Consider the following 13,422-nt stretch of genomic DNA (forward strand, 5'->3'; position numbering starts at 1 on the left):
CCCCACGGAGGCTCTCCCAGCTCCCTGGGGACCAGCCGCGGTGCCGAATTTGGGGGGTACCCCCCCCCCGCCAAGGCCTTTCCGCCGCGCTGCTGGATCCGGCAGCGAGCCGGGGCATTATGGCGGGGGCCGGCTCTGGCAGCTTCATTTCCTAAGGAAATGGGGCTAGCAAAGAAAAGGCAGCCCCCCCCAACATCCAGCTCCGTCCGTCTGTCCATCCGTCTGCACCCCGGGGGAGAGGCCGAGTTTGCCCGGGGGGTGCCGGTGCGTGGGTCCGGCATGGGCACGGCCCTGATTTACGCCACCCCGGACGTGTCACAACCTGCCCGTTCTCAGCAGCTGCGCTCGCGGCGGGGGGACTGTGGGCTGGGGCCCAGACACCGGGGTGAGGGGCACGGGGCAATCGGGGGGGGACCTCCCTCGGTCACTCCCCAAGTCTCCCTGCTGGGACCCAGGGCCGGGCTGGCTGTGGTTTGGGAGCAGGCATGGCCAGACACCCACTTCCCCTCGGTGCCCTGACGCCGAGGGGATGGGCTGTGGGTGCTGCCCGGCTGCCGGGTCACCCCGGGGCCTGATCCTGGCCCTGGCAAGGCTGTGAATGGGGACAGCGCCGAGGGGATGCAATCGGAGCATCCCTAGGCACCCAAGGCGGGGGGGGGGGAGGCGGTTAGCACCCCGTTTTGGGGAACTGCAGGCCCCGGCACCCAGCAGCCGCGCGCCCCGTTCCTCTCTGCTGCGGGCAGGAAGCGCCCGACCGGCTGCCGCGGACCTTGGACCCATCCGGCGTCGCCAGCGCAGGGGCAGAGGAAGGGACTTTTCCTGTTTGTCGGCGCAGGGGGGTCTGGCACCCATCTGCTGCCGTGGCCGAGCTCCGGCAAAACTTGGCCTTGCCTTGGCGCGGCCGCTAGCTGCCCCCCACGCTGGCATTGGGGCTCTCCGGCGGCTGGTACAGGGTTGTGCTCAGGCCGCGGCCCTTCGTGCGTGGGTGAGTTTTGTGCACGCCGCCGGGTACTTTTGCAGCGGAAGAGTTGTCTCTCCTTGGGGTGGAGGGGGGGATCACCCATTTTGGGGGTGAACCCCCCTTTCCACACCCCCCTTGGCTACCCCAGCCGGCGCCGTGGGGGTTTGGGGTAGAGTCCTGCCGGCCCTGTTTATTTTGCCCCCATCCGCTTTTTGAGCTGGAGCGGAAGAGCTCAACCTCCGGCCCCTTTTCGGAAAGGCTGGGATATTTATAGCCGCCTGGCTCAGGGAGTTGGGATTTGCCGTGGCTGCCTCTGCCCACCCCCCCATCCTGCTGCAGCATCCCTCAGCTGCGTCCTGCACCGGGGTGGGGGCCGGGGCCAGATCCTGCCCCGGCCATGAGGACAACTCTGCGTGGCTGCATGGTGCTGGGGTCCCTGGGGGTCTCTGTGTGATGCTGGGGTCCCTGGGGGTCTCTGTGTGATGCTGGGGTCCCTGGGCATCTCTGTGTGGTGCTGAGGTCCCTGGGGGTCTCTGTGTGATGCTGGGGTCCCTGGGCATCTCTGTATGGTGCTGAGGTCCCTGGGGGTCTCTGTGTGATGCTGGGGTCCCTGGGGGTCTCTGTGTGGTGGTGGGGTCCCTGGGCGTCTCTGTGTGGTGCTGGGGTCCCTGGGCATCTCTGTGTGGTGCTGGGGTCCCTGGGGGGTCTCTATGTGGTGCTGGGGTCCCTTGGGCATCTCTGTGTGGTGCTGGGGTCCCTGGGGGTCTTTGTGTGGTGCTGGGGTCCCTGGGCATCTCTGTGTGATGCTGGGGTCCCTGGGCATCTCTGTGTGGTGCTGGGGTCCCTGGGGGGGTCTCTATGTGGTGCTGGGGTCCCTTGGGCATCTCTGTGTGGTGCTGGGGTCCCTGGGGGTCTCTGTGTGATGCTGGGGTCCCTGGGGGTCTGTCTCTGTGTGGTGGTGGGGTCCCTGGGCGTCTCTGTGTGGTGCTGGGGTCCCTGGGGGTCTGTCTCTGTGTGGTGCTGGGGTCCCTGGGGGTCTCTGTGTGATGCTGGGGTCCCTTGGGCATCTCTGTGTGGTGCTGGGGTCCCTGGGGGTCTCTGTGTGATGCTGGGGTCCCTGGGGGTCTGTCTCTGTGTGGTGGTGGGGTCCCTGGGCGTCTCTGTGTGGTGCTGGGGTCCCTGGGCATCTCTGTGTGGTGGTGGGGTCCCTGGGGGTCTGTCTCTGTGTGGTGGTGGGGTCCCTGGGCGTCTCTGTGTGGTGCTGGGGTCCCTGGGGGTCTGTCTCTGTGTGGTGCTGGGGTCCCTTGGGCATCTCTATGTGGTGCTGGGGTCCCTGGGGGTCTGTCTCTGTGTGGTGGTGGGGTCCCTGGGCGTCTCTGTGTGGTGGTGGGGTCCCTGGGGGTCTCTGTTTGACACCTGGGGTCCCCTGAGGGTCTCAGGCTCACGTTTGGTTGATGGGAAGTGGGTTTAGGGTTGATTTGGGGGGTCAGGACTACAGGCATCACCCCCCCCGCTATCAAACCTGCAGCCAGCTGCTCCTCTCCGTGCCGTGCCTCAGTTTCCCCAACCTGATGCATCACCTGGGGACAGCCCCGGGACGGGGAGTGGGGCTGATCCTGCACCCCAACATCCCCAACCCATCTGTTCCCTTCCCCTCATCATCTGTTACATCCCTGCACCTGGTGACAAACCCTTCCCCGCCGTGACGTGCCCTGTCCCCGGCTCTGCCTCCCCCCAGGTGCATCCCCACCGGCTCGGCCACCTCGACCAAGTCCCCCTACCCATCCCCATGGAGTGACCCCGTGTGGGGGTCTCTGCACCGGCGCGGCCCCCCCGGCAGCCAGCCCGGCAGGGAGGGAAGCTGGACGCCACCGCGAATATGAGCGACTTCTGGCACAAGCTGGGTTGCTGCGTCGTAGAGAAGCCACAGCCCGTGAGTAGCTTCAGCCTGGCCGGTTTAGGGAGGGTTTGGGGTCCTGGGGCCGTGGGCTCAGCGGGCGCTGACGGCCTTCGTCCACTTGCAGAAGAAGAGGAGGAGACGGATCGACCGCTCCATGATTGGTGAGCCCATGAACTTCGTGCACCTGACGCACATCGGCTCTGGCGACATGGCCGCAGACGAAGGCCTGCCCATGGTACCCTACCCATGCGCACGGTTGGGGTGATGGGTCTCACGGTTGGGTGATGGGTGTCGCTTTTGGGGTGGTGGATCTCATGGTTGGGTGGTGGGTGTCATGGTTGGGTGATGGGTGTCAATGTTGGGGTCGTGAGTCTCATGGTTGGGTGGTGGGTGTCACTGTTGGGGTGATGGGTCTCACAGTTGGGTGGTAGGTGTCGCTTTTGGGGTGGTGGATCTCATGGTTGGGTGGTGGGTGTCATGGTTGGGTGATGGGTGTCAATGTTGGGGTCGTGAGTCTCACGGGTGGTGGGTGTCACTGTTGGGGTGACGGGTGTTGCTTTGGGGGCAGTGGGTGTCATGGTTGGGTAGTGGGTGTCATGGTTGGGTAATGGGTGTCAATGTTGGGGTCGTGAGTCTCACAGTTGGGTGGTGGGTGTTGCTTTTGGGGTGCTGGATCCCATAGTTGGGTGATGGGTGTCAATGTTGGAGTGGTGGCTCTCGTGCTTGGCTGGTGGGTGTCACTCTTGGGGTGGTGGAGTCTCATGGTTGGGTGATGGGCGTCACTGTTGGCGGGGTGGAGTCTCCCGGTTGGGTTGCTAGGTGTCACGGTTGGGTGACAGGTCTCAGGGTGGGGTGAAGCGGCCTTCCGTTTGGGTGACAGGGCTTACGCTTGAGCGGTGGGGTGGCGCAGTTGGGTGATGGGTCTCACAGCGCTGATGACACACCTCTGCACCCTCCCCGCAGACCGGCGCCGTCCAGGAGATGAGGTCCAAGGGCAGTCGGGAGCGACAGTGGAGCAGCTCCCGGGTCTTGTAGCGTGTGAGTACGCGTCCGTGCGGGCGGCTGCGGCAGCCCTCAGCACCCGCTGTCCCCCTCTGAGGCACCACCGCTAATTAACACACCCAAACGAGCTTCCGCTTGCGCGGTTCCGTAACCCGGCCTCTCTTGGACTTTGCAGATTCCTGGCTTTTTCAGCCCAAACTTGAACTGCCTGATCCCCCAACCGGAGGAGAAGCCAACCTCGAGCGCTTTAACCCCGCGGTAATTTATGCAGAGCGATCCTCACCCGACTCCCGGTGGCTTTTGGTCATCGTCCCCCTTGGCAAATCCCTCCTTCCCAGAGGCATCGGGTCGGTGACGTGGGGAGGGAGCTGGGACGGCAGCCCCCACCTCGTGCCCGACCAGGATTTCAGCTGAAAGGACACAGCCACCCTCCCGAAGCTGCCGGGCACAGCCACGATGTGCCAAATCCTCCTGGTTTTCCCTTTTTCCACATCGTTGTCTCCTATGGGCCCCTCTCGGCGCCGGGCTGCGGTGCCTCGGTTTCCCCGGGGTGTCGTGGCGAGGCTGGTCCTGATGCCGAGGCTGATTTGGTGCCCTCCCGGAAAGGCGTAGAAGAGCAAAACCGGGATTAAACCCTGAGGCTTCAGTGTCTCGCCGGCAGCGGCTCGGCGCCGACACCATCAACAAGCCCGTGGTGCCTCCAGCCGGCATCTCCACCGCTGGCAAACTGCCGCCTTCCTCCTTTTTTAGGATATATATTTTGTTTTTTTAAACTCAGAAAAACCAACCTAGGCAGCCTCCGCCGCCTCAGAGGCAGGACCGTGGTGGGGTTGCCTCCACCCGGGATCGCCACCGGAATTTCACCGGCACCGGCCGAGGCAGGACGGGGCCCGACCCAAGGAGGGGACTCGGGCTCCCGAATTCGGGCACGGGTGTATATAGTTTAAATAGCGCCAGGATTAAATATTAAATAGCACGTGCCGGGCATCACAGCCGGGCGGCAGAGGCCCTTTGCCATGCCCCACACCACGCTGGGATGTTCCTGCGCGGAGCCGGGTTTTTCCAGCTCCGCGGTGTGCTCGGCCTTGGTAAGCGAGCGCCGATGCTTGATTCAGTTTTGCCCGCCCTGGGAAAAACAACCCACCCTTGAAATAAAACCCTTGTGCTGGCCCGAGGAGCGCGTCCGCGAGCTGCCTGGGGCTCCTCGCCTTCCTCCTCCGCTACCGGCGCTGCCAAATTTGCCGGGAAAAGCCGAGACCCCCACACACGCTGGGCACTATGCTCCCATCCACGTCCTTTATTCACCCACGGGTGCTCAGGGACCGCTTTGGGCATGCCGAGAGCCCCTGATGCCGCCGCCTGCGTGTCCCTGTCACCGCGTCACGTCCCGGCTGCCGTCCCAGCCGGGCTCCAGCCTGCGGGGAGAGAAAAGCATCCATGGGTGGCACCCCATGAACCCCCCCCAACCAACCTCTGGCCCCGTGGAGGGGACTCACCGCCGGACGGGCTCGGGGACATGTGCCGGCTCCACGGGGACGAGCCGGGAGAGCTCCTGCAGGCTGGCGGCGAACCGGACCTTGCCGCTGAAGGTGGGGCTGGGGGAGATTGTGGGGTGGGCCAAGACCCTCCAGCTCCTTACACCCTTGTGCGATGGGGCCGGTTCACCAGGAACCGGCACGGGAAGCCCCGGGGAGGAGGCAAACATGCCCGTGTGAGGCCTCGCATGCGTGGGTGCGAGCCAACCCTACCTGAGAAAAGGCTGGGAGAGCGTCACGAGTGCCTTGATGTACCAGGTGGGGTGGACGATGATCACAGCTTGCAGGCTCTTCCGGAGCCTGGGAAGGACCGGGATGCTCCAGGGCTCACCGCCAGCCCGGCACCATCGCTGCCACCCCCCGCCCCCGCGCCCCGGCACGCTCACCGGGAGCCCTCGCACGCTCACCGCCGATCCATAGCCCGGTAGCACCGTTTCATCCAGCCGAAAGAGGGGATCTGCCCCCGCGCTGCCGCCCCGCTCAGGCACACCAGGACGTAGCGGTCGGCCACCGTCCTCTCCAGGGTGCACACGATGTACCTGGAGGGACAGTGCGGCCCGTCAGCTTGGGGAAACTGAGGCACGGGGCGCGTGGGAAGGATCCCAGCCCGCGCCGGGGTCCCCACCTGAGCAGGTTCTCCATCACGTAGCCATACCGGGGGATGCTGCTGTCTGGGAGGTGGCAAGCGGCGAAGAGCAGGACGGTGCCGAAGCCCTCGCCGTGGTACCCTGGCCGGAGCGGAGGGTGGCACAGCCAGCGCCTACCGTCCCCCCCAGACCCAGTGGGCTCAGGGAGGGGACCCAGGAGTCCCCACCCCGGGTGCCCGTCCCCGCGTTACCCCCGTGGGAGAGGACCCGGCTGTAGGGCTCCACTGCGCTCAGATCCACGCTCTCCTCCGGCCCCTCGTCCTCCGTGTCAGGCCCGCGCCGGCCGCCAGCCCCGTTGGCGAAGTCCCAGGCGCGTGGCAGCTCCTCTGCGGGCAGCCGGTTAGCACGGCACTGGGGGGGGGTCCCCCGTACCCCCACCCCGGCCGGGTCTCACCCTCCCACTCGAAGCTGTCGCTGCCCGAGGGCGTCTCCAGCGCGTCCAGGTCGAGGTCAATGCTGGCGTCGGGCGAACGTTCAGCGCTCTCGGTCCGCTCCAGCGCCGGCAGCCGCCTCCGCATGCGCCGCGGGGCACCCCCGGCCCCCGGGCACCCCTCCGGCAAGACCCTGGTGGGGACAGGGCCGGGGGTCAGCAGGATCCGGGGGGGTGTGTGGAGTGGGTTTGGGGGTATGGCTGCCATCGCTCCCTTACCCGGGGAAGTCCTCGTCCTGCCACTCCTCGTGCAGGTCCAGGCCGTCGCCGGTGGCCGTCCCCGCGGCCATCCTTGTCACCTAACGACAGAGCCACCAGCCCCAGCTCGGGAACCAGCCCCCCCCTCCCCAAACCCAGAGCTCTTGCATCCTCCGGCAGCTCCACACCGAACCGTCCCCATTTCCCACCTTTCCCGCCCCGTTTCCAAACCGAAAGCGGATGCAGATGGGTGCGCCCAGCCACAGGGAGACGGCTCGGAAGCTCCCTGGGGACCCCCATGGCAGCTCCGCTCAACCCTCAACCCCTCTACCCTCAGAGACTCCCAACGCCGGGGCCGCTCACCTCTCTCGCCCTGTGGCTCCCCACCGGTGACGGGCACTGGTGGCTCATCCAAACTGGTTTGGCCGCATTCACAGCCGGCAGAGGCCACGGCTCATCGCGGCACAACCGGTTTCCTCCCAGCTGGGCTGGATTTGGGGGTTCAGCTGCACTGAGCTCACCCCCCCCACCCCAAAACTGTGTTATGGGTCCCCAAAACGCTCCTCTGACCCAGGGAGGTATTGGTAGGGGGCTGCACCCCAGGAAAAGAGGGGGTTCACCTCCTGGAATGCCCACGGGGAGGGTGGGGGCCACCCCCGGGGTGAGCAGGGCAGCGCAGATCTGTCACGGAAGAAAAGTCGAGAGCCAGAAGTGGAAGAAAAAAGGGAAATTTAATCCTCGGAGCGCGTGGGTGACCGTTCCCCAGCTGGCTCCGCAGCTGGACCCACCACCCTGGGCCCCCCACAGCCCCCCCTGAGGGATGAAGAACAGCAAGAACTCGTTAACCCCCCCAGTGCCTTCATTAAGTGGGTGCTGCCCCAGCCCCACTGCCCGCGGGGTCCCCAAAAACCCACCCTGGGGGACTGAACCCCAGCAGTGCTGTCGGGGGGGACAGGAGCCCGTTGGGGGAGCAAATTGCAACCAGGACCCATCTCCGGCAGGGAGCCGAGCTCTAACGAGGGAAGCCGAGCTCTAACGAAGGCAGCCGCAACCCTGCCAGGCCCGGGCACCCCACCGGGACCTGCCCAGGGACCCCACCTCCTCGTATGGACCCCAAAAGCCGCCGGGCACCCGCTCTTATTTTGGGGAGCCGGGGGGCTGCCCGGTGGCGATGCGGCTGACCCGCTCCAGGACATCCTGGGGGCAGAGCGGGGGGACGGCCTGCGCCAGCGGGCATTCCTCCACGAGGCTGTTCATGGGGGTGGGCGGCGGGACCACCTCCTCCTCCGGCCCCCCGGCAGCGCCCGACTCCCCCAGGGCTGCCCGCAGGATGGGCAGGACTTTCTTCCGCAAAGCCAAAGCGTTGCCCTGGGCGTAGGCGCTCACACAGGACCAGGGGCTCGGGAGGGGCTGGAGGTGCAGGGTCGGCGTCGTCGCCTCCTCCAGCGCCTGGCACACCTGCAAGAGAAGGAGCGCGGCGGCTGGGACCACCCCCCCCCCCAGCACCCCCAAAATCCCCCAAGCGCCGCAGCTGCAAACTGCTCCCAGACCCCCGTGCTGAGGGTTTGGGGCGCCTGGCCCCCCCCGACCCCGACTCACCGTGCTCCGGAGGGTCTCGCGCTGGCTGTAGACCGCGAGCTGCCGGGAGGGCTCGTTGCGCTCGTTAAAACAGATCGTCATGGCCACCAGCCCCGCGTAGCCCCGAGCTTGGCAGAAAGCATCCAGGTCCTCCAGCAAGCCAGGCCGGCGCAGGAAGGTCTGGAGGGGGGAGAGACGCCGGTGTCACCCCGCTGTCCCCATCGTGCCACCCCCACCTCAGCTTCCCCCCCTTGCCGAGCCTCACCTCCAGGTCCACGTAGATGGCACTGATGGCGAGCAGCAGCTCATCGCTGGAGAGGACTTTGAGGTCCTTCCGCAGCATCTGCTCCGTCGTCAGCCCTGGGAGACGAGAGAGGCCGACCATCAGCCCCGGGGACATGTCCTCGTCCCCAAGGAGAGGGGTCTGTCCCAAAACCCGCTCCCGGCCAGACCCTGGATGGCACCGCCAGACCTGAGACGTCAAACTTGGCTGCTTGCAGGGCTTCGAAGATGGCGTTGCGGGCTGGCAGCTCGGGGAACCTCGCCTCGAGCAGGGAGACGCATGCCTCGTCCCTGGGCGTCACCTTGCCGGCCGCCGGGGTCAGGTTCACGCAGTCCAGGAGGATGGTGCCTGGCGGGGACAACCGGGGGTCATCAGTTGTCATCGTCCCCCTTGGACAGGGCTCAGCGAGGGCCACCCATCCTCACCGTGCAGCAGCGCAGCCGTGGTTCGGTCCAGCACGCCCGGGGGACCTTGGGCGATCCGCTCGGTCACCAGCGTGGCGCAGGAGCCCACCGGCTCTGCCGTCAGCTGGCAGCGGGGAGCTCGGTCCCGTTCCAACGGTCGGTGATCGAGGACCTCCACCACGGCCTCTTCCAGGGCTGCGTCGGCGCTGGCGGGCGAGACGGCGAGAGTGAGACCCCCGGCAGGGCCCTGGGGCGCAGCCGCGGTGCGGCACCCCCAGCAGAGCCTGTAAACCCCCTTTGTTCCTCTCCTCCTACCCTAAAAACACCCCGGAAAGGGAAAGGTTTTACCCATCCTGGGCCAAAATCCAGCAAGGAAAAATTGAGGCTTCGGGTGGGTGGCCCTGGTTGTCCCCATGTCCACCCCCCTCGGCTCACCGAGGCAGGACGTGGTGATCGACCAGTGTCAGGGAGAGCAGCCCGGCGCGGTGCAGCCCTGCCAGGTCGATCTCATCCCGAAAGATGAGGGAGGCGGCGGGGATGCCCTGCTCCCGTAGCAGGAACGTCGTCTCCGTCCGGAGGGCGAAGTCAGCGCGAGGGATGTTCAGCACCGGGATGAAGGTGGCTTTGGGAGCCGGGGAGGTCTGCAGCAGTGTGTGGGGGGGGTGACACCCGGTGAGGCATCCCCCAAGCCACCGTTTGTCCCCGAGCCAGCGGGCAAGCCTCACCTTTGCCAGGAAATAAGCCAGGGCCAGGGCCGAGACGGTGGAGTCCAGGTCACAGGCCTCGTTGCCCATCACCACGTGGATCTCCTGGTGACGCCGGATGTGTTCCTGCCAGGGCGGGAGGCGTCAGATGCATCCCTGTCCTCCAAAGCCCCCCCCGGGCCACTCCCTTCCCCTTCGCCACCCCCGAGGGGACATGCCAGTGTCCCCAGAGCCACTCATCGCCGGTGCCACCCACAGATGCCACCCGCCTGCACCCATCTCCCAGCTGCCACCAGCAGCAGACGGGCTCCTGGCACCCCGAAGCGCCAACCGGCCCGGTGCCCTTGGGACGACACCTGGCCGGGATCCATTTCTGGCACAAAAGCCTCACATTTTTGGGGCACACGTGCGAAACCGGGCACACCGAGGCCTCGAGGAGAACGGGAAAACCAGCTCGGCCACGAGTGGCCGCGGCAGCGGGGACAGGGACCTTGCTACCCCAGGGGACGCCGTCGCAGCCCTGGGAGCCTTTAGTATTTTAAACCCCAGAACAAAGCGGTTTTGCCAGAGACGGTGAGTTTGGGGCTGGCTGCCCCCCAAAACACAAGGTTTCACCACTTTTTTTCTTGCACACAGTAGCAAGAAAAAAATATCACCCATGTCACCCTGCAAATCCCCCGTCCCTGGCTGCTGGCGCCCGTTCTGTCATGCTTGAGGGAGTCACCCTGTCTCCAGGCCCTTTTTCGGTGACAATTATTTCATGCCATAACCCAGATTCGCTCATTTATTCAGTATAAGCCAAGGAAGTAAACAACCGAGAGCGGCCCGTGGCATTAACTCCGCAGCACGTCAGGGGACCCGCACCCACGTGCTGCAGGACCAGACGAGGCTGCAGGGGTGGGGTGGGGGATGCTGGGGAGGTCCGGGCCGTGGAAATGGTTTGGGGTGTCCCCCACTCAGGGCTCTTGATCCTCTGGGCACCCTGCTCCCCCTGCACCCCGCTCCCCTGGGCACTCATCTTCCCATGCACCCCAAGCCCTCTGCACCCCAGTCCCCATGCTCCCTGCTCCCCTGGGTACCCAGCTCCCCCCTGTACCCTGCTTTCCTGGGCACCCCAAGCCCCCCGCACCCCAGCTCCCTGGGCACCCAATCTCCATGCACCCTGCTCACCCCTGCACCCCACTCCCTGGGCACCCATCTCTCCCTGCACCCCAAGCCTCTGGGCACCCATCTCCCCCTGCACCCCAAGCCCCTGGGCACCCAGTCTCCATGCACTCTGCACACCCCTGCACCCCATTTTCCTGGGTACGGACCTCAGTCCCTGGGCACCCTGCTCCCCAAGCCCCTGGGCACCCATTTCCCCCTGCACCCCAAGCCCCTGGGCACCCAGTCCCCATGCACACTGCTCCCCCCTGCACCCCGAGCCCCTGGCACCCAGATCCTCTGCACCCTGCTCCCCCCGGCACCACAAGCCCCTGGGCACCCATCTCCCCATGCACCCCAAGCCCCTGGCACCCCAGTCCCCGTGCACCCATCTCCCCCTGCCCCCCAAGCCCCTGGGCACCCATCTCCCCCTGCACCTCAATCCCCCTGGCACCCAGTCCCCCTGCACCCTGCTCCCCCTGCACCCCGAGCCCCTGGCACCCAGTCCCCATGCACCCTGCTCCCCCTGCACCCCAGACCCCCTGCACCCAGTCCCCCTGCACCCCAATCCCCCTGGCACCCAGTCCCCATGCACCCTGCTTCCCTTGCATCCCGAGCCCCTGGCACCCAGTCCCCATGCACCCTGCTCCCCCTGCACCCCAAGCCCCTGGGCACCCATCTCCACATGCACCCTGCTCCCCCTGCACCCCAAGCCCCTGGGCACCCATCTCCCCCTGCACCTCGATCCCCCTGGCACCCAGTCCCCCTGCACCCTGCTCCCCCTGCACCCCGAGCCCCTGGCACCCAGTCCCCATGCACCCTGCTCCCCCTGCACCCCAAGCCCCTGGGCACCCATCTCCCCCTGCACCTCAATCCCCCTGGCACCCAGTCCCCCTGCACCCTGCTCCCCCTGCACCCCGAGCCCCTGGCACCCAGTCCCCATGCACCCTGCTCCCCCTGCACCCCAGACCCCCTGCACCCAGTCCCCCTGCACCCCAATCCCCCTGGCACCCAGTCCCCATGCACCCTGCTTCCCTTGCATCCCGAGCCCCTGGCACCCAGTCCCCATGCACCCTGCTCCCCCTGCACCCCAAGCCCCTGGGCACCCATCTCCACATGCACCCTGCTCCCCCTGCACCCCAAGCCCCTGGGCACCCATCTCCCCCTGCACCTCGATCCCCCTGGCACCCAGTCCCCCTGCACCCTGCTCCCCCTGCACCCCGAGCCCCTGGCACCCAGTCCCCATGCACCCTGCTCCCCCTGCACCCCAAGCCCCTGGGCACCCATCTCCCCCTGCACCTCAATCCCCCTGGCACCCAGTCCCCCTGCACCCTGCTCCCCCTGCACCCCGAGCCCCTGGCACCCAGTCCCCATGCACCCTGCTCCCCCTGCACCCCCTAAGCCCCTGGGCACCCATCTCCCCCTGCACCCCGAGCCCCTGGCACCCAGTCCCCCTGCACCCTGCTCCCCCTGCACCCCGAGGCCCTGGCACCCAGTCCCCATGCACCCTGCTCCCCCTGCACCCCCTAAGCCCCTGGGCACCCATCTCCCCCTGCACCTCAATCCCCCTGGCACCCAGTCCCCATGCACCCTGCTTCCCCTGCACCCCGAGCCCCTGGCACCCAGTCCCCATGCACCCTGCTCCCCCTGCACCCCAAGCCCCTGGGCACCCAGTCCCCCTGCACCCCAATCCCCCTGGCACCCAGTCCCCATGCACCCTGCTCCCCCTGCACCCCAAGCCCCTGGGCACCCATCTCCACATGCACTCCAGTTCCCTGGGCACCCAGTCCCCATGCACCCTGCTCCCCCTGCACCCCGAGCCCCTGGCACCCAGTCCCCCTGCACCCCAGACCCCCTGCACCCAGTCCCCCTGCACCCCAATCCCCCTGGCACCCAGTCCCCATGCACCCTGCTCCCCCTGCACCCTCCTTCCCCCCGCGCCCAGACCCCGCTCCCCCCGGCCCCGCTACCTGCAGCGCCGCCCGGTTCCCCTCCACGAACCGCTCCATAACGGCGGCGACCCGCGCCCCTCCCCGCCCGGCCCAGCGCCGCCCAGTGCCGCCCAGTACGGCCCAGCACGGCCCAGTACGGCCCAGCACGGCCCAGTGCCGCCCAGCGCGGCCCAGCACGGCCCAGTGCCGCCCAGCGTGGCCCAGCACGGCCCAGTACGGCCCAGCACGGCCCAGTACGGCCCAGTGCCGCCCAGCGCGGCCCAGTACGGCCCAGCACGGCCCAGTACGGCCCAGCACGGCCCAGTACGGCCCAGCACGGCCCAGCGCGGCCCAGCCCCCCCCCAGCCCTCGGGACGTGCCTGCCGCGCGGGCTGCCGGGAAGGGGGCGGGGCTGGGGGGTGATGGGGGGGTGACAGCCCCGACCCCCCCCCCAACACCCCCAGAGCCCCCAAACCCCCTCGGCACCCAGAGCCCCCCCAGGCCGGGCCTGGCCCCCCAGGCCCCCCCAGATGGGCCTCGCCCCCCCCCCCCACTTTATTACACCCCAGGATGGCGTCGCCCCGTCCTGACCAGCGACTGGCGACGGGTGACTGGTTACTGGTGACTGGTTCCCAGTGACCGGTTACTGGTGACCGGTTACTGGTGACCGGTTAACCGGGAGCCCCGTACGCAGCGGGCCCACCCG

General features: G+C 67.4%; 3 protein-coding genes across 3 annotated transcripts; 1 reads left to right on the plus strand and 2 right to left on the minus strand.

Annotated features, from left to right (window-relative positions):
- The first annotated feature begins 2,823 nt into the window (after positions 1 to 2,823).
- CDC42SE1 (CDC42 small effector 1) lies at positions 2,824 to 4,713 on the plus strand. The gene is made up of 4 exons (XM_009485505.2): positions 2,824 to 2,894; positions 2,986 to 3,096; positions 3,825 to 3,899; positions 4,039 to 4,713. The coding sequence occupies exons 1-3, from the start codon at positions 2,841 to 2,843 to the stop codon at positions 3,894 to 3,896; spliced, it is 237 nt and encodes a 78-aa protein (XP_009483780.1). The 5' UTR covers positions 2,824 to 2,840; the 3' UTR covers positions 3,897 to 3,899; positions 4,039 to 4,713.
- Positions 4,714 to 5,235: 522 nt separating this feature from the next.
- Positions 5,236 to 6,765, minus strand: BNIPL (BCL2 interacting protein like). Its single transcript, XM_075724557.1, has 8 exons — positions 6,695 to 6,765; positions 6,440 to 6,609; positions 6,237 to 6,371; positions 6,024 to 6,126; positions 5,806 to 5,937; positions 5,612 to 5,698; positions 5,360 to 5,458; positions 5,236 to 5,278 (listed from the first exon to the last, which is right to left on the minus strand). The coding sequence occupies exons 1-8, from the start codon at positions 6,763 to 6,765 to the stop codon at positions 5,236 to 5,238; spliced, it is 840 nt and encodes a 279-aa protein (XP_075580672.1).
- A 1,045-nt stretch (positions 6,766 to 7,810) lies between these two features.
- Positions 7,811 to 12,794, minus strand: PRUNE1 (prune exopolyphosphatase 1). Its single transcript, XM_075724518.1, has 8 exons — positions 12,756 to 12,794; positions 9,664 to 9,768; positions 9,374 to 9,579; positions 8,960 to 9,144; positions 8,724 to 8,882; positions 8,517 to 8,611; positions 8,273 to 8,431; positions 7,811 to 8,131 (listed from the first exon to the last, which is right to left on the minus strand). The coding sequence occupies exons 1-8, from the start codon at positions 12,792 to 12,794 to the stop codon at positions 7,811 to 7,813; spliced, it is 1,269 nt and encodes a 422-aa protein (XP_075580633.1).
- Positions 12,795 to 13,422: the final 628 nt, after the last annotated feature.

The sequence above is a fragment of the Pelecanus crispus genome, chromosome 22 (assembly GCF_030463565.1).
Source record: "Pelecanus crispus isolate bPelCri1 chromosome 22, bPelCri1.pri, whole genome shotgun sequence".
NCBI classification, from domain to species: domain Eukaryota; kingdom Metazoa; phylum Chordata; class Aves; order Pelecaniformes; family Pelecanidae; genus Pelecanus; species Pelecanus crispus.

Bases quoted from the DNA above. Each gene is read 5' to 3' on its own strand.
- CDC42SE1 (XM_009485505.2), top strand. From the start codon at position 2,841: ATGAGCGACTTCTGGCACAAGCTGGGTTGCTGCGTCGTAGAGAAGCCA. The intron at 2,895-2,985 runs GTGAGTAGCTTC...GTCCACTTGCAG, and splicing joins TCGTAGAGAAGCCACAGCCC to AAGAAGAGGAGGAGACGGAT. The intron at 3,097-3,824 runs GTACCCTACCCA...CCCTCCCCGCAG, and splicing joins CAGACGAAGGCCTGCCCATG to ACCGGCGCCGTCCAGGAGAT.
- BNIPL (XM_075724557.1), bottom strand. From the start codon at position 6,765: ATGGCCGCGGGGACGGCCACCGGCGACGGCCTGGACCTGCACGAGGAG. The intron at 5,699-5,805 runs GTGAGCGTGCGA...GGTCCTTCCCAG, and splicing joins TACCGGGCTATGGATCGGCG to GCTCCGGAAGAGCCTGCAAG. The intron at 5,279-5,359 runs GTGAGTCCCCTC...CTCTCCCCGCAG, and splicing joins GTCCCCGAGCCCGTCCGGCG to GCTGGAGCCCGGCTGGGACG.
- PRUNE1 (XM_075724518.1), bottom strand. From the start codon at position 12,794: ATGGAGCGGTTCGTGGAGGGGAACCGGGCGGCGCTGCAG. The intron at 9,769-12,755 runs GTAGCGGGGCCG...CCGCCCTGGCAG, and splicing joins GGAACCGGGCGGCGCTGCAG to GAACACATCCGGCGTCACCA. The intron at 8,432-8,516 runs GTGAGGCTCGGC...TCCCCCCTCCAG, and splicing joins CCATCTACGTGGACCTGGAG to ACCTTCCTGCGCCGGCCTGG.